Source organism: Meleagris gallopavo, chromosome 19 (genome assembly GCF_000146605.3).
Source record: "Meleagris gallopavo isolate NT-WF06-2002-E0010 breed Aviagen turkey brand Nicholas breeding stock chromosome 19, Turkey_5.1, whole genome shotgun sequence".
Lineage (NCBI taxonomy): Eukaryota > Metazoa > Chordata > Aves > Galliformes > Phasianidae > Meleagris > Meleagris gallopavo.
Genome location: NC_015029.2, coordinates 4,600,690 through 4,624,713, shown reverse-complemented (window position 1 = coordinate 4,624,713; position 24,024 = coordinate 4,600,690). Strand labels below are relative to the sequence as shown.

The 24,024-nt window shown below is 47.7% G+C and overlaps 1 protein-coding gene across 3 annotated transcripts in view; it reads right to left on the bottom strand.

Moving 5' to 3' along the window:
* COL27A1 (collagen type XXVII alpha 1 chain) overlaps positions 1 to 24,024 on the bottom strand; it is a 129,469-nt gene that overhangs the window by 53,238 nt on the left and 52,207 nt on the right. For all 3 annotated transcript variants that reach the window (XM_031556174.1, XM_031556176.1, XM_010720821.3), the window contains 12 exons: positions 23,521 to 23,574; positions 19,752 to 19,796; positions 17,985 to 18,038; positions 17,535 to 17,579; positions 11,860 to 11,913; positions 11,523 to 11,576; positions 11,328 to 11,381; positions 9,683 to 9,736; positions 9,327 to 9,380; positions 7,437 to 7,481; positions 6,440 to 6,493; positions 5,009 to 5,053 (listed from right to left, as the gene is read on the bottom strand). In XM_031556174.1, the coding sequence (XP_031412034.1) occupies positions 5,009 to 5,053; positions 6,440 to 6,493; positions 7,437 to 7,481; positions 9,327 to 9,380; positions 9,683 to 9,736; positions 11,328 to 11,381; positions 11,523 to 11,576; positions 11,860 to 11,913; positions 17,535 to 17,579; positions 17,985 to 18,038; positions 19,752 to 19,796; positions 23,521 to 23,574 (612 nt within the window). The remainder of the gene's footprint in view (positions 1 to 5,008; positions 5,054 to 6,439; positions 6,494 to 7,436; positions 7,482 to 9,326; positions 9,381 to 9,682; positions 9,737 to 11,327; positions 11,382 to 11,522; positions 11,577 to 11,859; positions 11,914 to 17,534; positions 17,580 to 17,984; positions 18,039 to 19,751; positions 19,797 to 23,520; positions 23,575 to 24,024) is intronic.

Genomic DNA, 24,024 nt, shown 5'->3' with positions numbered 1-24,024 from the left:
GCTCAGCAATTCCTACTGGCTACCAGAGCAGATAGGGTGCTTCCAGCCATAGCAGCATTGAACTCCACAGCTGGTTTTGCTTTGGACCAGCTGGGACGGCAGCACTGGGATCTGTGAGAGCCACAGTGCACACTATAGGGGATGAGTTAAGCACATTTCCTAGAGAGGCTGAGCTTGTAGCGTGGCTTTTTTTGCAAGCATTTCCCTAAATGTCAGCACAGCTTCCCCAAGAGCATTGATAGCGGGAGCTCCCGGGTTGCACACACTGGGAGTCACCATTATTTTCACTGCTGCACTGGCTAGATTTCCTCTGGGTTAATTGGACCTTTGTGCAAACTCATTTTGCCTTGGATAGTGTCACATTATTGGGATGTCGGCAGGAAATAAAGGTCTGGGGGGTCAGCAGGGCAGCAGGTCTGTCCCAGTACTCACAAACTATCTTGGGAAAATAACCCAAAAAACAGGCTAAACATCATTTGTCAGCATTTAAAGGCATTTGGGATAATGAAGAAAACACAGACCTGCTGTTAAACAGGGAGATGAAACATGCCATTTCAAGATAAGGTTCTGAAGCATTGATGTACAGCATGCCTTCCTACTAACCTAGCAGGTTTCTGGCTCTGGAGATTTGAAGGATTGTCCTCTGTGCCACCGTCAGTCCTCACTATGCAGCCCTCATGATTTTGTCCCCAGTCTCAGCAAGGCTCGTTGGGAGACAGATATATCTAGGTAGTTAATCCAGTGAGTCTGTAATGGAGGGAATCCATCTGCTGAAACACCTCACAACCTGCCCAGGGCTGGCAGGGTGGTGCCAGTTCAGCCATGCTCCAGCTTGTTTGGTTCTGGGAGGCAGCCTGAGTGCTGCTGGGAGGTGGCTGCTGAGCAAGGCATGGACAGGATGGATTCTCCATTGGTATTGCCTGGATGAGAACTCCAAATGCCAAGAGACTTCATGCGTTAATGTTCTTCTCATTAAATGCCATCCTTTGAGCATCACTGAAAATGGGAGCTCCTCATAGAGGCACTGATGAGCTCAGCAGAAGCAGTGAGCAGCCACACATGGCTCTGGAGCTGCAGAGCCCTTGTCATGCTCATGGGAGCAATGTCCAGGTGAGGAGCGTTTGGAAAAACTCAGGAGAGCTCAGAGCCTGGAATGAGGTGCCTGCACTAGAAATTCATCCAGGGCAGATGTCCTAGGCACCTGCCATGCCACTGTGCCATGATGGAAATATCGGTTAACTATGAGAAGACATCCACACGATCAGGATAGCTTTGCTATCCCAGTGGCACCAGCCCTTCCAACATCAGCACAGGCTGCAGAGACAGGAGGACAATGGAGACCCAATGCAGGAACCACTGGGACAGCAGGCAAATGATCAGCATTTGCATAAGCAAGGTTGCCACTGGGTGGCATTGCTGAAGGCTGATGGGTCAGTTACCCATCCAATTAGGCACAAGTGCACATACTTAGCTGATAACTGCTGCAGGTCACTGAAGTTTTCCAGTATTTAGATATAAGAGCCAGAAGAGTCATTGCTGGCCAACATTAAACCAAAGCATACATAAACAGCGGACATTACACTAAAATGGCTGCAGCATAATGTATTTTCCCAGGTTCCTGGGACTGGAAAGATGCCCTGCACCACACACAGCTCCAGGCAGTGCTGTGTAACGGTGCACGTGAAGTCCCAGCAGCGGTGGCTGCGCAGCTCACGGGCAAAAATGTAAAACATTTATATGAGACGGAAGGTTCAGCATATCGCTGTGATTCCGGCTGCACACCCCAGCCAAGGGCATGGCGGAAAAGGGATGGAGATTGTTAAAACATTGCTTGGGGCTTCGGGGGATGGAAAGGGGGAAACTGGTGGGCTGCAATTCCTAACTCCCGGCTGGTTTTCCCCGTTTATTCTCCAACGCTGACATAATTAAGCCCCCCCGCCCCTTGCTCTCATCAACAGAGAGCAAGTCGGCACTGAAGCCCTGCATAAATCATTGCCCATCTGAGAGAAAGGACGGAACGGCAGCGCAGCGTGAGCGGGGTCTCCTGGGGACGGCAGTTGCTCCCAGCAGGATCTGATCGTGGCCTTTCTGTTTTACTGGTTCGCCAGAACTCAAAACAAAACAAAGCAGGGACAAAGGGCGGGAGGGAGTAAATGTACAATCCTTCCATTCAGATGAAAGAAAGGGAAAGTAAAACAGTAAATATTGCATTTAAGGGAGGACGCTCTGACCCGCATAGAGGAGCCATGTGGTTTAACCCCCTGCACGCTGGAGCTCAGCCATGATGCGGGGCTGCGTCGTGCTCCACTCTGGGATGTGGGTGAAGGGAACGTGTGCCCTTGAGCGCCTCTGAATGCCTGAATGGGGATTCCAGAGAGGGCTGCAGCTTGGAAAGATGTCGGAGGGAAAGGTGGATGCTTTGGGAAGGCACTGCTCAGAGAGGTGCAATTCTCTGCTCTGTGACCCATCCACCCCTACCTCTGTGTGTCAGATCTCACCTTCAGAACTGATGCACCTCCCTCCTTTGTGAGAGCATTGCGAGGAAAATGTGTTGCAGAGAGAAGCGACGGTGCTGGTTTCCTTTGACAAATTATTTCAGAGTAACATTGGCTATCAGGGCAATATGCTCCCTCCAAGGAAGAGAGGGACTTCTGTTGACTGCCCTTCTCAGAGGGGTGTGATGGGGACGTGGCCATAACATTGCCATGTGAGCTTCTGTTATAGGAGGTAGGACTCCAAAAGCTGTTCTGCCACAATAAAACCTCATTCCCATGAAGGAAGTGGGTCATCCCTCGCCTTTTCCAGCTGGCACAGATCTCCGCTGATATTCTCAGCCTCTAGTGCAGAGCTGGTGAGTTCATAGGCTGGTGAGACCCTTCCCCAGTGTGCTGTCTTGGTGTTCCAAGCTTCGGAAGGGCAGGCTGGTGACTCTTCATATTATTCTGTCTCTATTCGCTGGCAAGGAAGGGTTAAATCACACATTTTCAGGGTGCAGAAGAACTCAGCAGCTGGAGTCCCTCCAGCATCTGAAGGCAACAAGCATCTTATGAATGCAATTCCCAAGTCAGCATCCTTGCAATGGAAAAACAACGTACCAGAGACTGCCCTCTGGCTTAAATACTCCTCTTCTTAAACAGAGCTCAACTGCCACTGGAAACCTTACAGAAATTCCTATGTTTGCCTCAACAGGTGTCCACACAAAGAGAAGAGAGCTCCGCTGGGATGGATGGCAGATCTTTCTGCATGCTGCCCTGCTGAGCGTTTCCAGCCAGATGGGACTGCAGGGAGGCCTGTGCAGCAAGTCTGGAGCATCTGGGCACCAAGATCTCCGAGGAGAAAACAGGGATAAGCTGAAGATTTCAGTACCGAGTGACCTTGTTAGCTCAACCCTCAGAGCTTTGCAAAAACCAGCCCTGCCTTACCACCAAACACTGGAGCTCAGGTGGAGGAAGGAATGAGAAGGTAACACTCTAGCATTGTCCAGCAAAGGTGTGATGGGAAGGGAAGTTATTTCTCACTAATCTGGCATGACATTTTTGTTCTAATGACTTAACTGGTATGGAAATGGAAATTCTTTCTGGGTGATATTTCTAGACAGAGACTAATTGACTAAGAATAAAACAGGCAGCTTTCATACCACCGTGCTGGTCTCAGTGTCAGCAGAGGCCAGCTGTGTTTTCTTTTCAGTGAACAGTGCCTACGGTTTTCATCCAAGGTCAGTCCTGAGGGACGTTAAAGCATAAAAATCCCAACGATGGCTTGTCTTTCAACATCTTGTTTAAGTTCTCAAAGCACTTCTAAACATTCCTTTTTTAACTGTGATACAATAGGTGCCTCCGGAGAACAGGAGGCATCGTGGTAAGCACTGCCAGAGCCAGGTGTTTTTTGCCAGAAGTTCTCCTCTTACTGAGCCCTGGACCTGACAGCTGCTCTGTGTTGTGTCTTCCACAGCAAGGGAAACTGAGCCATGGAGCAGAGGAAGACATTACCCAAGAAAAGGTGCTAAAAGCTGCAAACAGCACTTGGGGCCCAACTTCAGGTGTGAGGAGCATCTTCGTTTTTCCAGTTGTTGCTCTTTGTGGAGTAAATTATTAACCAGAATATAGAAGCAGTGCTCATTTCCAGACAGAAACAATCACCCCTGAATTATACTGAAGCTTTGGTACTGAAAAGTATAGGATCCACTGTGGCTTGTTGGACGGAGACCCATGAATAAGCAACCCCCAAGCTGCTGAATTCAGGTGAAGTGGACAAGTTACACCCAACCAAAGTCACCAGCCATAAGCAGGGAAACTGCTGTGCTGAGCAGCATCACTGTCCTTGCCAGGGCCAGCTGCTGCCTCCAGCATGGTGCGGTCATGTAGGAATGCAAAGAACACATTGGAGACTCCATGGCTGCAATTTCAGGGTTGGTGGTGGACAAGCTGGTTGGTTTCAATCATAGAGACATGGGGATGGTTGTTTCTTTTTCTTCGATGCCTGTGGTTACCCTGAAGCCTACAGGGATGATGAATGTCCCCTGGTAATCCAGCAGAACATTCTCTCTTGTGGTACAATGCAGCTCAGTGCCTCTGTTACCCAGCGCTGCCTCCTCTGAAAGCAGCACAGCACATCAGGGCAGAGGTGCTTCAAACCTATATAAGCAAAGCTGGGAATTTCCCTTTTGGAAATAAGAATAGGCAGAAATCCGTAATCTCGTCAGTTTCCACAGCTTCATCTTCAGAAGCACAGCCATTCCTATGTGCTATACTGAACCGTGACTTTATCAGACCGCCTATGGGAAAACTTCCAATTTAACACAGACCCCATGGCAACTGTCAGTACTGTTCACCAAGAGCTTCAGCCTCACTACATGACTTGTTTCTCACTGCACATCTGGAATACCAGGACCACAGCCAGTTTCAGGTAGCCAGAAACCCCTAGCCACCATCCTCTGCCTGCACCCCCATCATCCAGGAGATGTTGAACACAGGAGATCATCAAATAGACATGAAAACAAGGAGTTTACCTGCTCACCAACTTTCCCTGGCCGGCCATGGTTTCCTGGCTCGCCCTGTGTCACAAAGAGAGAGGAGGGACATGGTTACTCAGCGCTCCCAGTCAGTCCCTCAGTACAATGTGATTCTGTGAGTACCCACAGCAAGAAGCTCCCTTAGCTTTCAAGGATCATCCAAAGCAAGAAACACAGCTGACATGAACATAGAGGAAACATCCACAGTTCTGGAGTGAGATTCCCATAAAAGCAGCTGGCCCAATAACTCAGTTATCTAAATAGCTGACACAAAGTCAAGCTCGGCCATTGAAACACAAGCTGCCTGCCTTCCTGTGGCACAGCCTAGTCCTGGGTGACTTATCCCCATGGTTAACAAGGTGTGAGTTCTTGTTGGGGATCCTCTTGAAACTGAGGTGTTTCTACCCATACCATTTCTATCAGAACAACTGAGTAAAGCAACAGCCCAAACACAGCAGCTAAGGTAAGGGAAGAGAGAAGGAAAGGACCATGATTAGCCCAAGGATCTGAGCAGAATCTGATGAAAGCAAGAATATGCGACACTGCAAGGAGGAACAGTTCCTGAGTGACATAAGGGATGTAGGAAACTCTCCTGCTAATGGAAGGAACAAAAATAATAAAAAGCAACTCGAATATTCCCAGGCAGTGATGACCTTGCTCTTGCAAAATCTCAGCCATAGGCACATTACTGTCACACAGAGCATGAAAACCACAAGAACGACTCACATGAGCTAAATCATAGTGTAGGATCAGAGAAATTCAGAGAATGAGAAAAATGAAGGGTGAAGAGGAAAACAGGAGAAAGGGGAGCATTTCAGATCTGCCAAGGATATAGGGACAGTGCTGAAAGCCAGCACCGTGCCCTGGATGGGCCATCCAGAGGCCACTCACCACTAAGCACTATTGTCTCCGGGTGATGGCAGCTGTATTTTCTCAGTAGGCAGATACTCCAGATGTGCTGCCAGACCACATTTTTGGTATTTACTGTTTGAAGAGGTTGTTTTTGTTGGGTTTTCTCTTTCCTTTCGAGTGCGGGTTTGTGGAGCGGGCTGCTCTGGGGTACCTCCTGCTGCTAATTAGGCAGCAGAGATAGGAATGATGTGCATTGTTTTAGAACAAAAACGTGGAGAAACAATGGAAAATAAGATGAAGTGATGGGGGGAAGATGTTAATATCAAAAGAGGAACACTCTTATTTATAATAAAGCACATGGCTTAAAAAATGCACCATCATACTTTTTGCTGAAAATCTCAAGTGAGAACTGAGATCCCAAAATTCAGTGAAAAAGAAAAACCTGAGTTTCCTTTGTCCTCTCTGAACTGAATACTCTAGGCCTGGAGAATGGTGAGGTTGAGAACAGAGGCATCCCTCTATCTGTTCTTTCTTCCACTCACTGCTTCTCTGATCATGAACAAACATGCTGCTCACCTTGGGACCGTCGGGACCAGGTCTTCCTGGAAATCCCTTCCGGCCAGGTCGACCCTGAAATACACATAATAATAATAAATATAAAAAGCAAAATAATAATACTCCTGTAGCTTCCCTGGGTTACAGCAGTGTGCTTATAAACCCATACGACAATGTGCAGCTTACAAGAAATGCTCCCATGGCTCAATTCCATTGCTTAAACATCACATCAGAAACATTACGCATGGACTATAATCAACCAAGCCAAGGGCCTTCATAAGACCCTTCACATCGATCCTTCCCTCTAGCTAGGACAACACTCATGTTCTTCCAGGCACTGTTGTAACTGTATTTGTTGTGTTGCTCCAAGAAAGGAACAGAAGCGTCTACTAGAAAGGCAGGGGAAATACAAGATAAAATATTTATTTCCTGATCCTCCTAGAAGCTCTCAGCACAGCTTCCAATTTACAAGATATTTCACTATCACGCAGTGACAACTATGAACACAACCACTATAAAACCCTGAGCTGGCAGGCTCAGAGGTATGATAATATTCTTGCTGCTCCTCCTAACTGTGGTTCTGCAGTATATCACTGTGTTCTTTGTGATGTAGACGACAAAAAGGACTCTGCTTCAATATCTTGTCTTTTTCCTTCCTTTTCCTTTTACTCTCATTGAAAAATACTATAAATCAAAGAACCAATTAAGGCTGCTTAGAGAAATGGATCCCAGTTAAAGTGCTTTATCTAGAGAATGAACAGTAGAGGGTTTTTCAAGGTCTGAGACCTTAAACAAGTTATAAAATCAGAGTCACGCTCAACACCTTGTGAAAGACTATTCCTTGATCTTCAGCCACCCTGGATCAAGAAAGTGGACCAAGCTATGGACAATACATTATTTTCTAGAAGGGCAGAAAACTTCCCAAACCATAAGGTCTGAAACTTTACGTTGTTTTAACTACAATTTCATTGCAAGGTGAATGGAATTAATATTAATTCAGTAATCCACTAAAACCTACCTCTGAACCAGGGACTCCTGACGGTCCTAAGGGTCCTTCATCTCCCTGAGGTGAAAAGAAATTAAAATAATGAGCAAAGTAGTGACAAAGACTGGACTCATCACGCAGTAAGAATGAAAGGTCTGCGGGATGAACAATGGTTAAACACAGGCTGTGTGCTCAGCTGTCACATTTTAACAACAGAGTCCCTCTGAACCCTCGTGCAGGCAGCTCAGCATCTCTGAAGCTCATCTTTCCTCATCTCAGAAATAAAATCTGAAGTCAAGTCCTCCTGGCAAAGACCACCCAAAATTTGACCGAAGTCAACATCAGTAGTGCGAGCTTCTCATGGCTGGATTTAGCCCATGGGATATACTGGATATGCTCACAGAACTACTCTACTTCATCTGATTTGGCAGTGGTATGGATGCTGCAGAGCCATCTACTCTTTTTCTTTTATTTTCCACAAGAAGAGTGTTGCAAAATTTCCCACAGAACCACTTGGCAACAGTGTGGAGGTTTCCCTTTTGCCTTCAAATGGGACTACACATGCTGCAGGATGGAGCTATCTCAAAATCTCACACAGCAATTGGACTCAGCTTTCTCTCTTGGCTCTACACCAACTGTGATAGAATCAGATCTACAGCTTCTAGGAGACCTTCAATTAAGCTTCACAAAAATTATCTCAAGTGTTCAAAACCAACTGCCAAGAGAGAAATTAAAAGCGCCCTTGGCAGCCGCAGTTCTCGCTGCTCTCATTTTGGTGGTCAAGCCATGATAATGAAGTGGCACGAGCTGGCGGGCTGAGGTTGGGACTGGAAGTCGGGCACCCAGCTCAGCAGGCTCAGACATACACCCACACTGTGGCACACTTCTAAAGGTGCAACTCACAGCCTCGGCCTGGGCTAACAGCAGCACTGTGGTGTGCTCTGGTGCACGTTCACAACCCTTCAGCTCAGCTCACGTTGAAGTCCATGTCCATGTCTTCAGTCTTACTTTTATGCTTGCTAACTGGAGTAAATTGAAGGCAGCTTGGTCATGCCTGCCTGAACCTGGAATGCAAAGCTTTGATTCCCTTTGCAAATTGCCTAGAATTTTTTTTTCTTCCTATTTCAGTGCAAATAAATGAGCTAATTTGCATTAATTGCATTTAGAAGGCAAGCAAAAGAGTTCCCAGAAAAAGCGAGGATGATTAGTGCTATTACACCGAGCTCCTGCCCATGTGTGCACAGAGTATGTTTCGCAAAATGTTTCATGACTCCAAACACTGGTCTGAGAAGAAACCATGCTGAAGCCCCCACAATACAGCCATGGAAGCTGCTATATAGTATGTGCAGATCCAGGACAATTAAATCAGTGGCAATTGTCCTGTTTTAATGACTGGCAGGAAGTTTCAGGTTTTCCCAAGCAATGAGAGGTGAAAGCTGCAGGCTCAGAGGTGCTGTGGCAAACAAATCTTTGCAGAACAGCAGTTTCAGCTGATGTGCTCTTTTTACAAATCATATTGCTCCGTCAAGAGAGCGGAGCCTGCAGGTCTCATAGTTGAAAGAAAACATACTTAAAAGGAGCAGAAAGCAAAAGCCAGGTCAGGGCATGCCCGTGCAAAGGGGTGTGCAGGGAAAGGGGCATTAACATCCGTTTGAAGTGAGTGTGGGTGTGGGGGAACAGACTGATGAAGAAAAGCCAACGGAGTGATTCAGGTCAACAGATGTCAGCAGGGACTGGAAGCAAAGGGCTGCAGCCATTGGAAGCTCCTCTGTGTGGTTGTGACTGGTGAATATAAGCATTTACTTCCAGATTCAGAAGGAATAGAGGATTTCGGATCACAGGCACCACTGCAGAGTGCATTAATCTTCAAAAACGCAACATTATTCTCTGAATCCCACATGCTTTTGGTCTGAGGATGCTCACCTCTTGTCCAGGCAGCCCTCTTGGCCCAGGTAAACCCCGCGCTCCCGGCTTCCCCTGAGAAAAGCCAAAGGAAAAGATACTCAGAAAAACAGTAACTTAAGGCCAGAAAGGCCATTAGAAGGAGAAATTCTCTTTCACAGCCACAGGACATCATCCAATGTCAATTTTGTTTCAGGAAGAAAAAAAAAAATCTCTAAAAAAAAGAAAACTCCACTCTTGGAGGGACCTCAAGTCAAACAGCCCAAGCTGAAACGCTGGCGAGAGCAAGCCGGGGGGACCTGCAGGGCTCTCTGCCCTCCCCTCCCACCCCTGTGTTTTTCCTGGCTCCCTCCCACCCCACACAGAGCTCTGCTCACCTTTGGGCCTTCGGGGCCGTTTTCTCCCGGTGGGCCGATGTCCCCTGGGAAGCCCTGAAGAAAACGAGAAACCATTGGGTCACACATTGAGGACGGCTGCAACCAGCAGCTTTTGTGAGAGCCTGAAGGAAAGGCTGAGCGCTCAGACATCGGGTCCGTGTGTGGGCCATCCCCAGGGAAGGCCGGAACACAATGGAGCAGCTATCGGCACTGCGGCCCTCCCCGCCGCTCCCTCTCGGTCCATCCTCAGCAGATTTATTGCTACGAGGCCTTCCTGTCATCGTGCGGCTAAAAACAGCAATTTGGGTTTTAATTAATCTTTACGACTCAGCACATAATCTCACTGCTCCCAGAAAGGAACTGCGCGCCTCGGCGACAAAGGGCGGCAGGCGGGGAATTAGGAAAGGTGCTGACACGCTCATTAGCTGGGTGGCTCCTGCCCTTTGCCCAGGACACAAAGGAATCTGTGGTTATTTCCAATAGCATCGGAGCGAGGATTGCTAAGTGGCAGCACTTGACCGAGAGCCCTTCCACATCCAGCAAAATACCAGAGCACTGATGAAGGGAAAACAGAGCAGCCAGTCGGTGCTGGAAGAGGCTCTCCAGCATTACGTGGATGTGATTTGGTTGCTTATGTGAGAGAAAGAATGCGATATGCTGGGAGAAGCTGATCCCGAGGGTAAGGTATCACTGCAACAATTATTTTTGGTTAGGGCAGTAGAGGCTTTCTGCTTGAAATGGGATTTTGCTGAAAAACGCCTTCAGGATATCCATGACAAATAGAGGAAGGAGAAAGCAGGAAAACATGAGATGCAGGATGGGCCATGAACCTATTTTGGTCCTCGCCTCTCCACAGCCACACGTTTTCCATTCATACCCTGGAAGAGGAGTGGAGAGCCCTGGGCTGACAAGAATCACAGAATCATGAAGGTTGGAAAGATCTCCCAGATCCCCAACCCATCCCACTACACTCACTAACACGACCCTCAGTGCCACACCTCCACTGGAACCTCCGGGATGGTGACCCCAGCACTCCCTGGGCAGTTGTGCCACTGCATCACTGCTCTTTGGAGAAGAAATGTTTCCTAATATCCAACTTGAAAGTGCGGGCAAAATTCAAGAAATGAATGTTCTGCCCCAGAAAGCAGTTTTAGAGTCAAGAGAACACCATGGTGATTAGATAGAGCAGTGTCCACGAGGACGGACTGGGGACTGGAAGACAGCCTGGGGCTCTGTTCCAGTGCACCACTGGCTCTTCTCATGTGTCTACTGGAATATCCCTTTACTTGAACCTTCCTTCTGCAAAATGACAGGATGTTCTGCTTTGTACTGAATGTCTATCTGCCAAGGTGTTCAAAGTGAAAGATGAAGAGAGGTGATAGGTTGTGATATGCTGTTTGCTGGGAGAGAGGCAAACTTTGGGGTTGATTTTTCTGAAGGGAAGCTGAAAAAGTTGTTACATACTGGACTTGAAAGCAACAACAAAAAAAAGGCTTGGAATAGTGACTGGAGGACAGGTGAATTGAGAGAAGGGCACAAAATAGACAGCTTGCCCAATTTCCCAATCTGAACAAAGGAGGGGAGTACATGGGCTTGCTGAAGAAAATAGCAAAGGAAAGGTGGAAGAGGAGGTGGTGGGACATACCTCAGGGCCAGGTGGTCCTGGAAACCCCATTGGACCTATGTCACCAACTTTTCCCTGCAGAAATCAGAAAAAAACACAGAGAGAAGTGAACTCCTGGCTGCTGGCTTTTCTGTTTAGAAGAACACAGCTCTGCCCAGTTGGGTGCTGGACCTCTGGAAAGGGACATTGGGGAGCAGAAGACGTTTGGTTACCTACCACAGGCCCTGGTTTCCCTCGTGCCCCAGGGACTCCAGGCAAACCATGGCTACCCTGAAATAGAAAGACAGAGGATTTTTCAGAAAACACAACGAAGCATCAGAAAATACCAACTTTCCCACCTCTAGTCCTTTCCCATCATTTTTATTATCACTTATTTTTATTATATCTTTTTAAAATTATGAATAACAACAAAATTCATGAGTTGTAGCAGAGTACTCCAAATGAGAGCTATCTGAAGAGGAGGACCTTTTGGCCTGAGGAGCCAAAAAAGCTGATGGCCACACAAACTACTCAGGCAAGGAAAAAAACTGATGAAGAAAGGGAAAACAATTACCTTGTCTCCTTGGAAGCCAATATCTCCTGGAAGACCTGCTCCTCCTTGATCACCCTGGATACACACCACCAAAGAGAGTTAAAACAGACAACAGCAATGGCCAAAATGCCCAGCTCCATGATAGATGGTACATCGTATAGCAAAAGTCTCATTCCTAGTTCCATTCAGAACTGGTGACAAACTGTAGATCATATTCACTCTAACAATAATCCTAAGCACTGCAGGCATTTCCCAACACTGCTTCTGAACTGGAAAATGATATTGCAGGGAAAGAAAAATATGAACGTGCAAGGCTTGTGTTTCCATGCAAGCTGCAAGAAGAGTGGCACGTTCCTCTGGCTAACAGCAACCGTGAAGGTGGTGAAATGTTTAGATTCAGCTGAGCAGAAGAGTTAGTTAAGTTTTTGAGAAATTGACCTTTTCTCTCATAAGGTTCTAAAGCAAGGGAAACAACACTCAGGAGTCCTACTGTTGGCACCAAAGGTCAGTCCTCTTCCAAAACCAAACAATAGTAGCTTGCAGTAATGCTTTAGAACCACCCCACTGCCAGTATCTAGGCTGAGAATTCCAGGACTGTAGGCTGCTGTACTTTGGGATGGAGCCCCTAACTTCGAGCATAGCACCAGGCACAGTACCTTCTAGCTGAGCTCTCTTTCCCCTCTTCAGGACATTCTAACACATTCTGACTCCCTAGGCAGAAATAAGTATCCCTGTTCCTAAGGGAAGGATTTCTGGGGACAGTAGGCTATCTTGTGCTAACCCTTTGCCTCGCTCTGTGTATCAGATAACCTCTGGAGGGCACTTCCAACCTCATTTATTGAGTTCACTCAAGTGAAGGGTAAGTCAAGGATGGGGCAGAGAAAGAAAATTCTACAGGGGAAGTCATAGAGGAATGACAATAAAAACTCGGTACACTGACGCTACCCAGCCAAAATAACTGCTGGAGGAGCTCTGTCCCATGCACAGCACATGCTCTGAACTTGGCTCCCAAGTAGGGGAACAAGCCATGCAAGAGCACAGAGCTGTATGGTTAAATGTACTTCACATGGAAGACATATGGACTGTGCTACAGAGCCAAAATCTACAGAGAGACGACAGAGGAAGTCTGCTTCTACCCCAGCAAATACCACCCACGTGTTATCAAAGAGTTGAAATAATTATAACTACTGTGGTAACTTGCTGGGGATAATGAAATTGTGAATGGTTTCTACTTCAATTGGGAAAGATTTGTTGGATGCAACTTTTCCAGAAGGAAAATACTAAAGAAGTGTGCAGATTCAATGGCAGAAACATTTCATGGCTTCATGCTAAATTAGATGTTTTGGTAAATGTTCTGAGAACATTGCACTGAGCCATCTTCAAAACAAGTCTTCTGTATAGCAAAATTGAAACGCTCTTCTAAAAAACGTTAAGTGAATTTTAATCTTTTTTTTTTTTAAGTCCTGAAGTATTTTAATTTGAGTCAAACAACCGGCATTCTGCTTCATCCAAGCTACTTTCCATCTCTTCCTTTTCTTTTGGCAAAGCGTGCAAATGGAAAAAATCAGCTATTTACACAGCTCCTGTTCGGATGAACTGCAAGTATCAGAAGCAGTAGAGATGGCCAAAAGAATACTGCACGATCCAACTCATTTTACAGCCATTGCATGATTTCTCTCATCTTCTCTGAATTTTCCACTTATTTTACCTACTCCATGGCTTAACACACCAAAATCAGCAGGCAACCAATTCTGCCAGAAAACAGCAGGAAAACAGGGTTTTTTTGAAAGTGAAATCTTTGCTCTGAAATCACAGCCTTTATCACCTCTACTGAGGATGAAAATACAAATCTTTAATTTTCTACACGGACAGTGTGAGACACCAATGGACTCTGTTAGTGGGGATGGGAGGAGGCACAATCTGAAACTGCAAAGAGGATCTGCCTGTGGGACACTGCCTGTGCTTTGTGTTTCACCTATAAAACAAAGGCAGCTCCAGAGATGCAGAGGCCCCTTTTAATGCACAGTGGGCTGTGAGGGGAGCGACCGACTGCAAACATGATGCAGGTTTGCTGTCTGCAAGATGCAAAGGTCTCTGTGCAAAAACCCTATATTGCTCTCGTTTGGGCATTTCTCTATCTAAGGCTTTCTGCTTGGCAATGTGAGGGGAGCTAACAATGCAGACCCGTAAGAGGCATCTTACTGAGCCATGCCTTTCACCAGCTGCACACGTCCTGATTCATAAAACACCTTCCAATAAACCAGCAGCTGGGATTTCCCCTGATTCTTCCACCTTTCCTCTGTACTCATCACCTCATGTGGTTTCTGAAGACCACTCTGTTTCAGGGTTATACAATTTCATCTCTCCCTGTAAGAGCAGCCCTCTCTGCCCCCTCTCCTTACCTCTGTGAAAATATATAAATGGAAACATAAGAAAGACCCATTCTGTGGGAGAGCTGAAGCTGCAAAGCCCACCATTAACTTATATGAAGGATGCAGAATGGGCTGCCTAGCTCCAGCATGCTCTGCACTTGCCTGCCTGACTACAAAGATGTGACTTCTGCAGGAGGAGTGAGACACTGCCCCTTATTCTACCTCATACCTGAGCATGCGATGCATGCATTTGGGTTAGAGAATGGCACCCTGCAAAACACTGACCAAGGCAACATAGGAAATAAAGCCTAAAAGACAATGAAGAAACCCTTCCATGGCAAAGGGCAACAACAGCAGCATTCCTGAAGAATGCAGCATTGCAGGGAGCATCTGTCCCAGCTGGGTGGAGGTGGCAGCCCCAGGACCCTGCACACTCAACCCAGCCACCCCACACTGCATTTGGGTTTTAAAGACTTCCGATCTGGATGCTTTTAAGTGAAGGGAGTTTTCCTCAGCTACAAAAAGACAGATCTGCACAAGGCCACATGCTTGGCATGTGCCCAAGGCAGATGGACTGTGCAGGGGACTGCGTCATCTAATTAAAGCTTCATCAGCACATCCACAGAAAGAGCATCCATGAGTGGTGGCCTGGGCTGTGCTCCAGGTACCCTGAGGTGCTGGGTGCAGTGCAGGCAGCACCGCATGGGTGTGCAGGACAGGCAGGAATATAATGGGAAAATGACCATCCCTTGGCAAGTAGGACATGGGACACTCTGAAACCCCTGACTGCCCCTCAGGTGTGGGTGAGTCCAGGAATGGTGGTGGATGGAAGGTGTGAGGCCCCTCATCTGCTTCACGTTACTAATTACAGATGGTTACTGACTGATGGCAGCACGGAGTGAGGTTTGTTGATCTCCACCTCTGATGATCATAGAATCACAGAATCATTCAGGTTGGAAAAGACCTCCAAGATCCCCAAGTCCAACCCCAACCCATTCCACCATGCCCACTGACACGTCCCTCAGTGCCACATCTCCACTAGAACACCTCCAGGATGGTGTGCCCACCACTCCCTGGGCAGTTGTACCAGTGCATCACCACTAATATCCTAATATCCAGCCTGAACCTCCCTGCACAACATGACACCATCACCTCTCATCCTACTGCTGTTACCTGGCAGAAGAGGCTGACCCTCACCTTTCTAGCACTTCTTTTTATACTTGAAGTCTAACTGCATTTACCAACTTCCTGGCACCGTGATGGAATAGAAGAGTTGCTGTGCAGTAGCTGGCTGTGATTTCTGACTCGTTAGCTAAATTCAACTTGGTACTTGCACCCTGAACATCCAACAGGGAAGGGAACTGCTTTTTTGGGACATAACCAGGCTATGAATGAAGATCTCTGCAGAGGCAGATTTGCAAACAGTCATTGTCTGGAAATGTTTCAAGAATGGCAGGAGGCAGACTTTCAGCCTGACAGACAGAGGGACTAAATACACGATGCAGGCAGGTTGTTTATGTTTCTGGTCACAGCCGAAAGATAGCTTTGTCTGAAGATGATGATGGAGAGTTATAACGAAGTCAAAATCTAACAGGCAGAAAAATAATAGTAAGCAATCAGGGAAACCAGTCAAGCTTTTGCAACCTAAAAATAACAGCGGCAGAATCTATCAGTGACAGAACTGCATTTAGACTGTGAGCCCCAGAAGGCAGAGATTTTCCCTTGCACAGACTGAGCAACTGCAGCGAGAGCAGCTGCCATTTGCATTTCTCAGTGGTACCGCAGCGTAAGCAATTAAAGCACAGTGTAAACAAGCTCTAAGAGGGGATGAGTTTTTTTGCTCATAAAGGCCAAATCAGAATGAGAGAAAATAAAATGGCTTAAAGGCACAATTCACTAAAGAATCATGGGAGTCAGTGAAAGCCAAGAAGGGAGACTGTCCTGTCCGAAGGAAATGCAGTGGGAGAGGCAGCAAAAGAGGGAGAGGAAAGCTTCCCATCAGCCCAGCAGGGAGCCAGCAGACAGGGCTGTTGGGGGTGGCGGATAGTTCTGCTCTTGGGGCTGTCATGAGGATAACCCTTGTGAGAGATGCAAATTGTTTGTGTAACATCACAAGAAGAACTGGAGAAATAGTGGGGATAAACACAGTGGTCTGTGTAAAGTGATGGAGACGGCACTGGCCATGAAAGTTGATTTTGCTAAACACTGACTTAAATGCTGTCCAGTTCTGATTGCATTCAGCTGTTTCTTCCAAGGAGAGATGAAGAGATTGTGGGCTCTGGGAACTGGTGTTGAGCCAAGAAACCAACTCCAATGTCAAACTTGTCCTAGAGAAGAAGACTTTCTCTTGCTCTCTCATTCCTCTCTACAGAAGTGAAAAGGCAGCATGGGAGAAATGGAACTGCAGACAGGAGCCCTGGCAAGGAGCTTCTGTAACGTAAGGAGAGTGGAAATAACTGGCTTGACACCACTTCCTCCATGTGCAGTTCTGGGCTGCTAAATCATTCTCTAAAAGCAAACATCTAATAAGAGAAAAAACGTCACACAGAAGGAGGAGAATACAATTAATGGTCATTGTGCATTGCCCTCCTAAGCAATCAGAGTGATGACTGCACCTCCCACTCCTTTAGACTAAATAAATCCTGCAGCTGAATATCTGTAGGAGGATGGTTCTCATGACAATGAGACATTTACACACGCAGTTTCATGCTGATTTAGCTCAAGCTGCGTGTTTTTGTGCCAGCAGCACTAAATCATTGCAATCAATGCCCCTCTCCTCTTCTCTCTTTCTAGCGTGATTTATATCAGTTTGGCATAAAGCAATTTCCTCTTGGCAGGAAGCGGTGGTGAGGTGAACCTCTTGGAGCAGGAGTAGAGATACTGAACACATCCTGGGGACCAGCGAGCTGTGCTGCTTTGTCATATCATGTTTTCCCCAAATGCATTAATGCAACCTCACTGTCAGTGCTCTTGGGCTTTCATCTTCCTCTCTATCCCATCACATAACCAATATAAAAACATAAAAGCCCAGCAGAACACCAGATGATCGTATAGCTACCAGCACTCCCACTGGGACAGAGAAGCTCCAAAGAGCTCAGCACAACTGATCTACTCTAGGGCTATGTGAAAAAGAAGATGGGACAGATATCATAAAAGAAAGAGAAATCCAAACTGCACTTTCAAGAGAGAGGAAAGATGGAAGGATGGGAGCAAAGAGAGCCAGAGCGGAGGCACTACCATGATGCTGAATGAGAAACAGAAGCTGGAAAGGGGATCTCACATGCAAAATTAAAACACAGTGCAATAAGGGAGTATTCAGATCACCTTATCACCTTTCAGTCCATGTTCTCCAGGGTTTCCCATCAGCCCCTGAAACAAAAGAAAGCCCAGAGTGAGATCGAGCCATAGCAAAGACTTGCTCAGGTCCATGTCCCCAGTGGTACTGGTTGCTCAGACCCTCAGCACTGGCCCAGCACAGCCCCATGGCCCCATGCCTGGCTGCTCCCTAAGCACACTCCTATGGACCTTCTTCACATAGTTTGTTCTGGAGGCACATGGGGACAAATACCCCTGGCATCCTCCAGTAACTTACAGCTACTGCAGACCACCAGCAGGATTTTGGGTCCAGCAGTCCTGTGCCTGGGTGAGGAGACAAGCACTACTGCTGCCCATCTTCTCCTTCAGGATGGTCACTACCACCCAAGGAAGGAACAAAATGATCTTCAGTGCTGCTAGGGAGGGACAAGAGCTCACACGGCACTGCTATTCTCTCACCTTTAAGCCCTTTGGTCCTGGATAACCAATAGGTCCAACAGAGCCCATGTCACCCTAGTGAGAGAAAGAAAATGACCGAAGACATTAGGTTCAAAGCCAATGGGTTCAAACACCTCTCCCATCCAGTCCCTTGGTATCCCTCAATTCTTCCTGATTTCTGAATTGATTTTCTTTTCACCGTTTGAAAAATTAGAGTATTGGATAAGGCTGCCCTAGCAGCATGGCCATTCTGCTGCAAAAAGACAGCACAGAATCATATATTGGGACCTGCAGAAGAAACTACTTCTCTGGAAGACCCTGGAGTTCACAGTGCCTGTGTGTACCTGCATGCACACGTATAAAGGAAAGCCTTCAGTGGCCGACATTTAAATGGGCTTTGATTGCCCTCAGCCCATGAAGGGAGGCAGTGATATGCATGGCCACGTGTCAATAAACAGGGCTGGCTCTGGCCAGCCGTCAGGGCCCCAACAGATGCCCTTTTCATGCCTCCCAGCATAAAGGCTTCTTGTAGAAAGGCATTTACTTAAAGCTTTGCCCGCACAGCTAATTAGGGGAGCAAGAAGCTTTAGTTTTGCTTAATTCTGCTCTCCAGCCTCTTTCAAACGGGGAACTCAAACACCTGCAGCGTGCGGAGGGAACAGCCCTTCCCTGGGGGGCTGTGGCAGGGAGGAAGGAGGGCAGCATGGAGCAAACACCCAATGCCTCTGCATGCCCTGCAGAAAGCTTGGGGCAGGAGATTTGGGGAGAAGAATGTGGGGGGAAGGGCCCCATCTCCCAGCGGGGTGGAGGGGGTCACCCTTAGATCAAAACTGCTGGAGCACCATATTTGAGGGACGTGGTCAGTGGGTACGGTGGTGATGGGCTGATGCTTGGATTTGGTGATCTTAGAGCTCTTTTCCAAGCTTAATGATTCTATGATGCTAGGATTTTCTCTGCTTTTCCTGCACACTGAGTCTAGAATTCCTGGGTTGGGTGCTCTATGTCCACATGAGTGCCCCTGGGACCTTGCTCTCAGCTGGCTCCTGTAACTCAACTACTGAAAGGCATAAGCAGGCTGTTTTTAACCTTCATGGCAAGTCAGCTTTTCATGGATGATCACAGAAAAGGAGCAATTCTGAAAGCTGTAGAGCTAACAGGACCTACCACTTCTTGTGCAGGGAATGAAATACCTTAAAACAATCTATAGTAGGCCCTAAAATTAAACTCTAGTATGTTCAGCTGGGCATTCCCTAACCCCAGCACAGCTGCCAGCGATGAGCTGCTGCCCTTGCTTATAGACATTTATCTCCTCCAGGGAAAAGATGGAACAAAGGATGGAATTTGGCTGTGCCTGTGGTTACCTGGATTAGTATTGGGATGGTGGGAGCATGCATGACATTCCTGCGTACCCAGAGAGCAGACAGTTCCTGCTTGTGGTCTCCCCAGTGAGCAAGAACTGTGCACCCTTAGATTGCTGCTCAAAGGGCCTTGCTTTGTAACAGACAACAGATTCTGGTGTGGAATTAATACTGCATCTTTGAAGAAATACCCTGGTAAATGCTATTGAAAGGGTGAGTTATCTAGCAATAAGTGCACAAACAGTAAATATTTTCTGTCTCCTTTTTGCTTAGAGAGTATTTGCTCCTCTCCACCTCCCACCCTCCAGCCATCACACCTCCCCCCCACACAGCCATCCCCTGCACAGGAAGGAGAAAATCTGTGTGCAGTTATGCACCCTGAAAGGGTTAAAGTCCTGAGAAGCCAGATCTCCATTTGTTTTATACTTACAATGAGTCCAAGGACTCCAGGAGGACCTGGGGCTCCCAATTCTCCCTAAAAGGAAAGACAGACCAACACGGTTACAGACTCTTTGTAGACAAACAGAGGCTGAAAGGCAGCTCAGTGTTTCAAGGGCTTGAGGGCAGGGAAAACACCATCCCTCCCTCCTCCTTCTGTTCCCACCCCATGCAACTCCTTCCTCTAGCCAAAGTGATGGAGAGCATCCATCGTGCGGGTGCTCGGCCTCTCCAGACACTGGGCTGCTTGTTGTTCCACAGCTCTTTGCAGCTGCAGTCCTCTCCTGGATGGATGAAAGCAGTATTTCACACACGGGGCAGGCAAGGGAGAGATTGGAGCTGCCCCAGGCAAGGGGAAGGCTCAGGAAGAGAGGGGTCAGCAAGGTGAGGATGGGATGGAGAGGCAAGCTGCTGCTCTGGAGCAGAAAAGGTGAGAGGTTGGGGGTGGTTAAAGAAGTGTAAAGCTTGTTATAAAGGGAGACCACAGAAGAAAATTAAACTGGGCAATTTGGGGAGAGAGTTTGCTGGCTTTTGTGCTGGCTGACGGGCCCTGAAAGCACGCTGTGCACGTGGGGTAATGTGAGCTGCTCCTCACCGAGAGCACACAGGTAGGGTAGGGTGGGGAGCCAGCAGCCTCCTGTAATGCTGTCTCACCCAGCTGGGCTCAGAGATCCCCATTTTGGGCACAGGCTGCTCTGAATTCTCAGCTTCACCACAAACCCTTCTGTGCCAGCCTCCTAGGGACAGGCAGGTGCCCAGGGTGCCAACAAGCGCTGGTGGCATTCCAGGAGGAGTGCAGCAGAGAAATTGTGTCAGACCCACAGCAAACTAAGTACCCAGGTACTTTAGCAATCCCTATGGGATGCTCAGCCAGTCCCTGGTCTCCCTTGCCACAGTTCCAACACCCTGGCAGTGGTTGTTAGAGCAAGGCCCTGCCCTTGCACACCTCCATCTCCAGCAGTGCCTCTCCAAACAAGCGCAATGGAAATCCTAAACTTCCTGTTGGCTCAGACAGCCCTTCCCCTGCTCTGGATCACGCTGGCTACTCTGACAGAGCAGCTCAGTTTACAGTGCACATCTGGTGGAGTCCCCTTCAGTACAATAAGGCTCCCCTTTTAAGGAAGCTTTGCCTAGTGAGAGAATGAAAGAGAAGGGGACACAACGTGACTGACCGTGCTCAGCTTTCTTGTGCAAAGGGTTACGTGTGTTTATTTTATGGGAAGTGGAATAAAGGACTGTTGGGCAAGCACACACAAAAAGCGTTTCATAATCTCAACCAGCCAAAAATTGCTTTTTTATGGTCAGTTCCTTTCCTGCATACTTGGGACATCTGTGGAGCAATTGTTCCTCACGGGTGGGATTTCTATGTCCTCAAAGCTACTGTAATAAGGTCAGCTTTGAGCATTCAGTCACGGGCTGGTGCTGGCAGAAGAGGAAACATCCCCAGGGTTGGCACAGGAGCTGTTCAGTTCCCCAGGAAGCTCTGCAGGCTCTGTAGATGGCTGGGATGAAGAGCATGTGGATGCTCAGCTCTTGGTCCTAACAGGCACAGGTGGGACCACCTCGATTTCTGACTTATGTCACATGGGTATTCCTCAAGAGAAAGGGTAAAAGTGGAAATGCATGGCCTCATGCCTAATGCAAAAGGATTTCCTCTTGGAAGAGGAGGGGGTGGATTCCTCTGGGAACCCAGGCAGGACCAGCTGGTATCTGAGCTGTTCCCTAGCCTGGGGAAGGGGGATTTACAGGTGCTCCCTTCCCAGCAGTCAGTCAGGACATGCTGAGCCCTGACTTGCAAGAGGAATCATGCTCCATCCTCCTTTGCAGCACATAAGTCTGGCACCGGGACAAGAGACAAGAAGATGAATCAACAGTCCACGTCTAATTCTTGTGATTAAGAGACTAATTGGAGTGGCTAAAGCGCTCCGGGAACCGAGATCTGGAATGCGATGGCTCAACAGTTCTCAGCAAGCTGGTAGGAGGGGAATCACATCCTGTGGTTGTGAGTCTTTACTCTGTCTGGTGGTGATGGAAAGAAGGTGAGAGGCTGTCAGCTCTGCCATCCCCATGCAACAGCAGCAGCAGAATGGAGCAGCTTGGGACCCAGGACAGTCCGCCTACCATTTAGCTGCATACCCCACCTAGCAAACTCGGCATATTTGTCTGTTCCACAAACAGACTTTCTGGCATTTTTCTGCGTCTGTGACTCCGCTTGTGACCCTGTGAACCTCCCTTTAAGTCAGCCCAAACAGTCTGTTTTCATTCTACGATCTCCAAGGCACATTAATATTTAAAGGCTGTTGATAAGATGAAAGAAGAGCGATCCTTCTGGATGAATTAACGGAAAGGACATTCGCTTCTCCCCGATGCTCTGGGAACTGGCATTCAGCTAACTCTGAGCCCATATTCTGAATGGACTTAAGACTATTTGCAAATTTAAATGAAAACAAAACAAGTTATTTGGAAAAAAAGGACTCTTTCTGACCTCCCTGCTCTTCCTGGTGGGCTGGTTGGAAATAGCAATACAATCTAGAAAGTTTTCTGCTTTGGGACTACTGATTCCGCTCTGACCCATGGCTTATGCTGATTGAAGGATGGGAAAAGTCCTGCAGAAGTATTCCTTGGGAATCTAGTTCTTTCAGCTCAATGCAATTGTAACTGTCGTGCTAAGTTCCCACAAAGGATGTAGCATGGCTGAGCTTGGCTTGCTGGTTAGAGTAGCTTGGGAAAATAACTTGTGTCTGCATTCATGATGAATGGGAACTTGAAGACACATAAGGAGTGCGTTACCTCACACATTGAACACCATGAGTGATTATGTGTGAATAACCAAGACAGTATGAATTTACAAGATGAATCAGAACTCCTCATCTGCTAATTGAAGAACTGAGAAAGCCATTCAGAAAATCATTTCAGATAGTTAATACATGTGGGAACTTATACAATCCAGAAAAGCAGAGGAAAACACAGCACGCACCCAACTATTTGGTATTAAGTGCTAAAAGAGCAAAGCAAAATAAATCTCATCAGCATCCAGCTGCTTAAACGGTCCTTGGGACCATCCTGACCCAGTTCCCAGGAGACACATCTCATTCTTAGAAAGTCAGCAGGGGTGAGATAGAGAGTGGAGAGAGGTCAAGGACTCGGGAGCCTGGAGATTTCTCCCAGCACCATGCTGGGCCAGCTGAGATCCAGGCAGGGCAGCAGGAGCCAGAGCACCAGCTCTGCTCCTCAGTGCACCCAGGCTCCAGAACAGGCAATCTGGCACCTCTTGCGCTACCACTGATGCTCACTTCTGATGAGGAAAGGTACTGAGCTTGGAGCACTATGACAGCGCGTTCCTCTGTCCTGCTACGTTCATGTAAAGCTCCATCCAGAGCATGCTGGAACCAACAAAATGATTCCTGTGGCTCTGTAATGAGGGCAACACCTTCCAGCCGTGGCTTGCTCATCAGGAGCAACATCCCAACCTTTTCTTATCTGACTTTTCTTCTAGTCACATAACATCTATTGAGACTGAGGCACTGGGAGGGTGATGGAACAAGGCAGAGCTGAACAGCACAGGATGAGCTGGCAGTTACAGGATGCAGGGCTGAACAGAGGAACTGGGAGCAGAGCAGGGTGTAACTTTGTTTTTCAAGAGGGACAACAAAATATCAGCAGCTGCCACCACATTGAATGCCTTCTTTCAGCTCTAACTAGCATCACATAGCAAAGCATGCTGTCTACCACAATGGAAAGAGGAAAAGCTATGAACTTACTGGGTTCCCATCGATGCCTGGAGGTCCTCGTTCCCCAAAATCACCAGGAAAACCCTGAGGAGAGGAGGAAAATATTAGTGTTACTGGTACCAGCTTGAAAACTACTCCCCTTGCATTCAGTGCAGCACTTCAGTAGCCAGCAGATCAGAAGGAAGCCCAGGCCAACAGCCCCCTGGTCATACCCCACCCACAGCACACTCAGCAAGCTGCTCTGCAAGGCCAGGAGCTGCTTCCCTCCCCTCTCCTGTGGCCAATGAAGGGTAACGAGCAGTATCATTTACCAGGCTCAGCCATCAGCTGTGCGTTAACCAGTGGGAGCCTGGGGAGGAAAAGTCAACGAGGAAACAGGAAGGCTTTTTGCTTGGCCGTGCTGTGGAAAGCACCCATTGCTGAGGCTGCTGGGTCTGATGCGTTCACATCAGCCTTGCCTGTTCCTAACAGTGTTGTCAGCCCTCAGCACACTTCATACAGCAGGCAAGGCTTCGGCAGTGCCAGGTAGAAAGT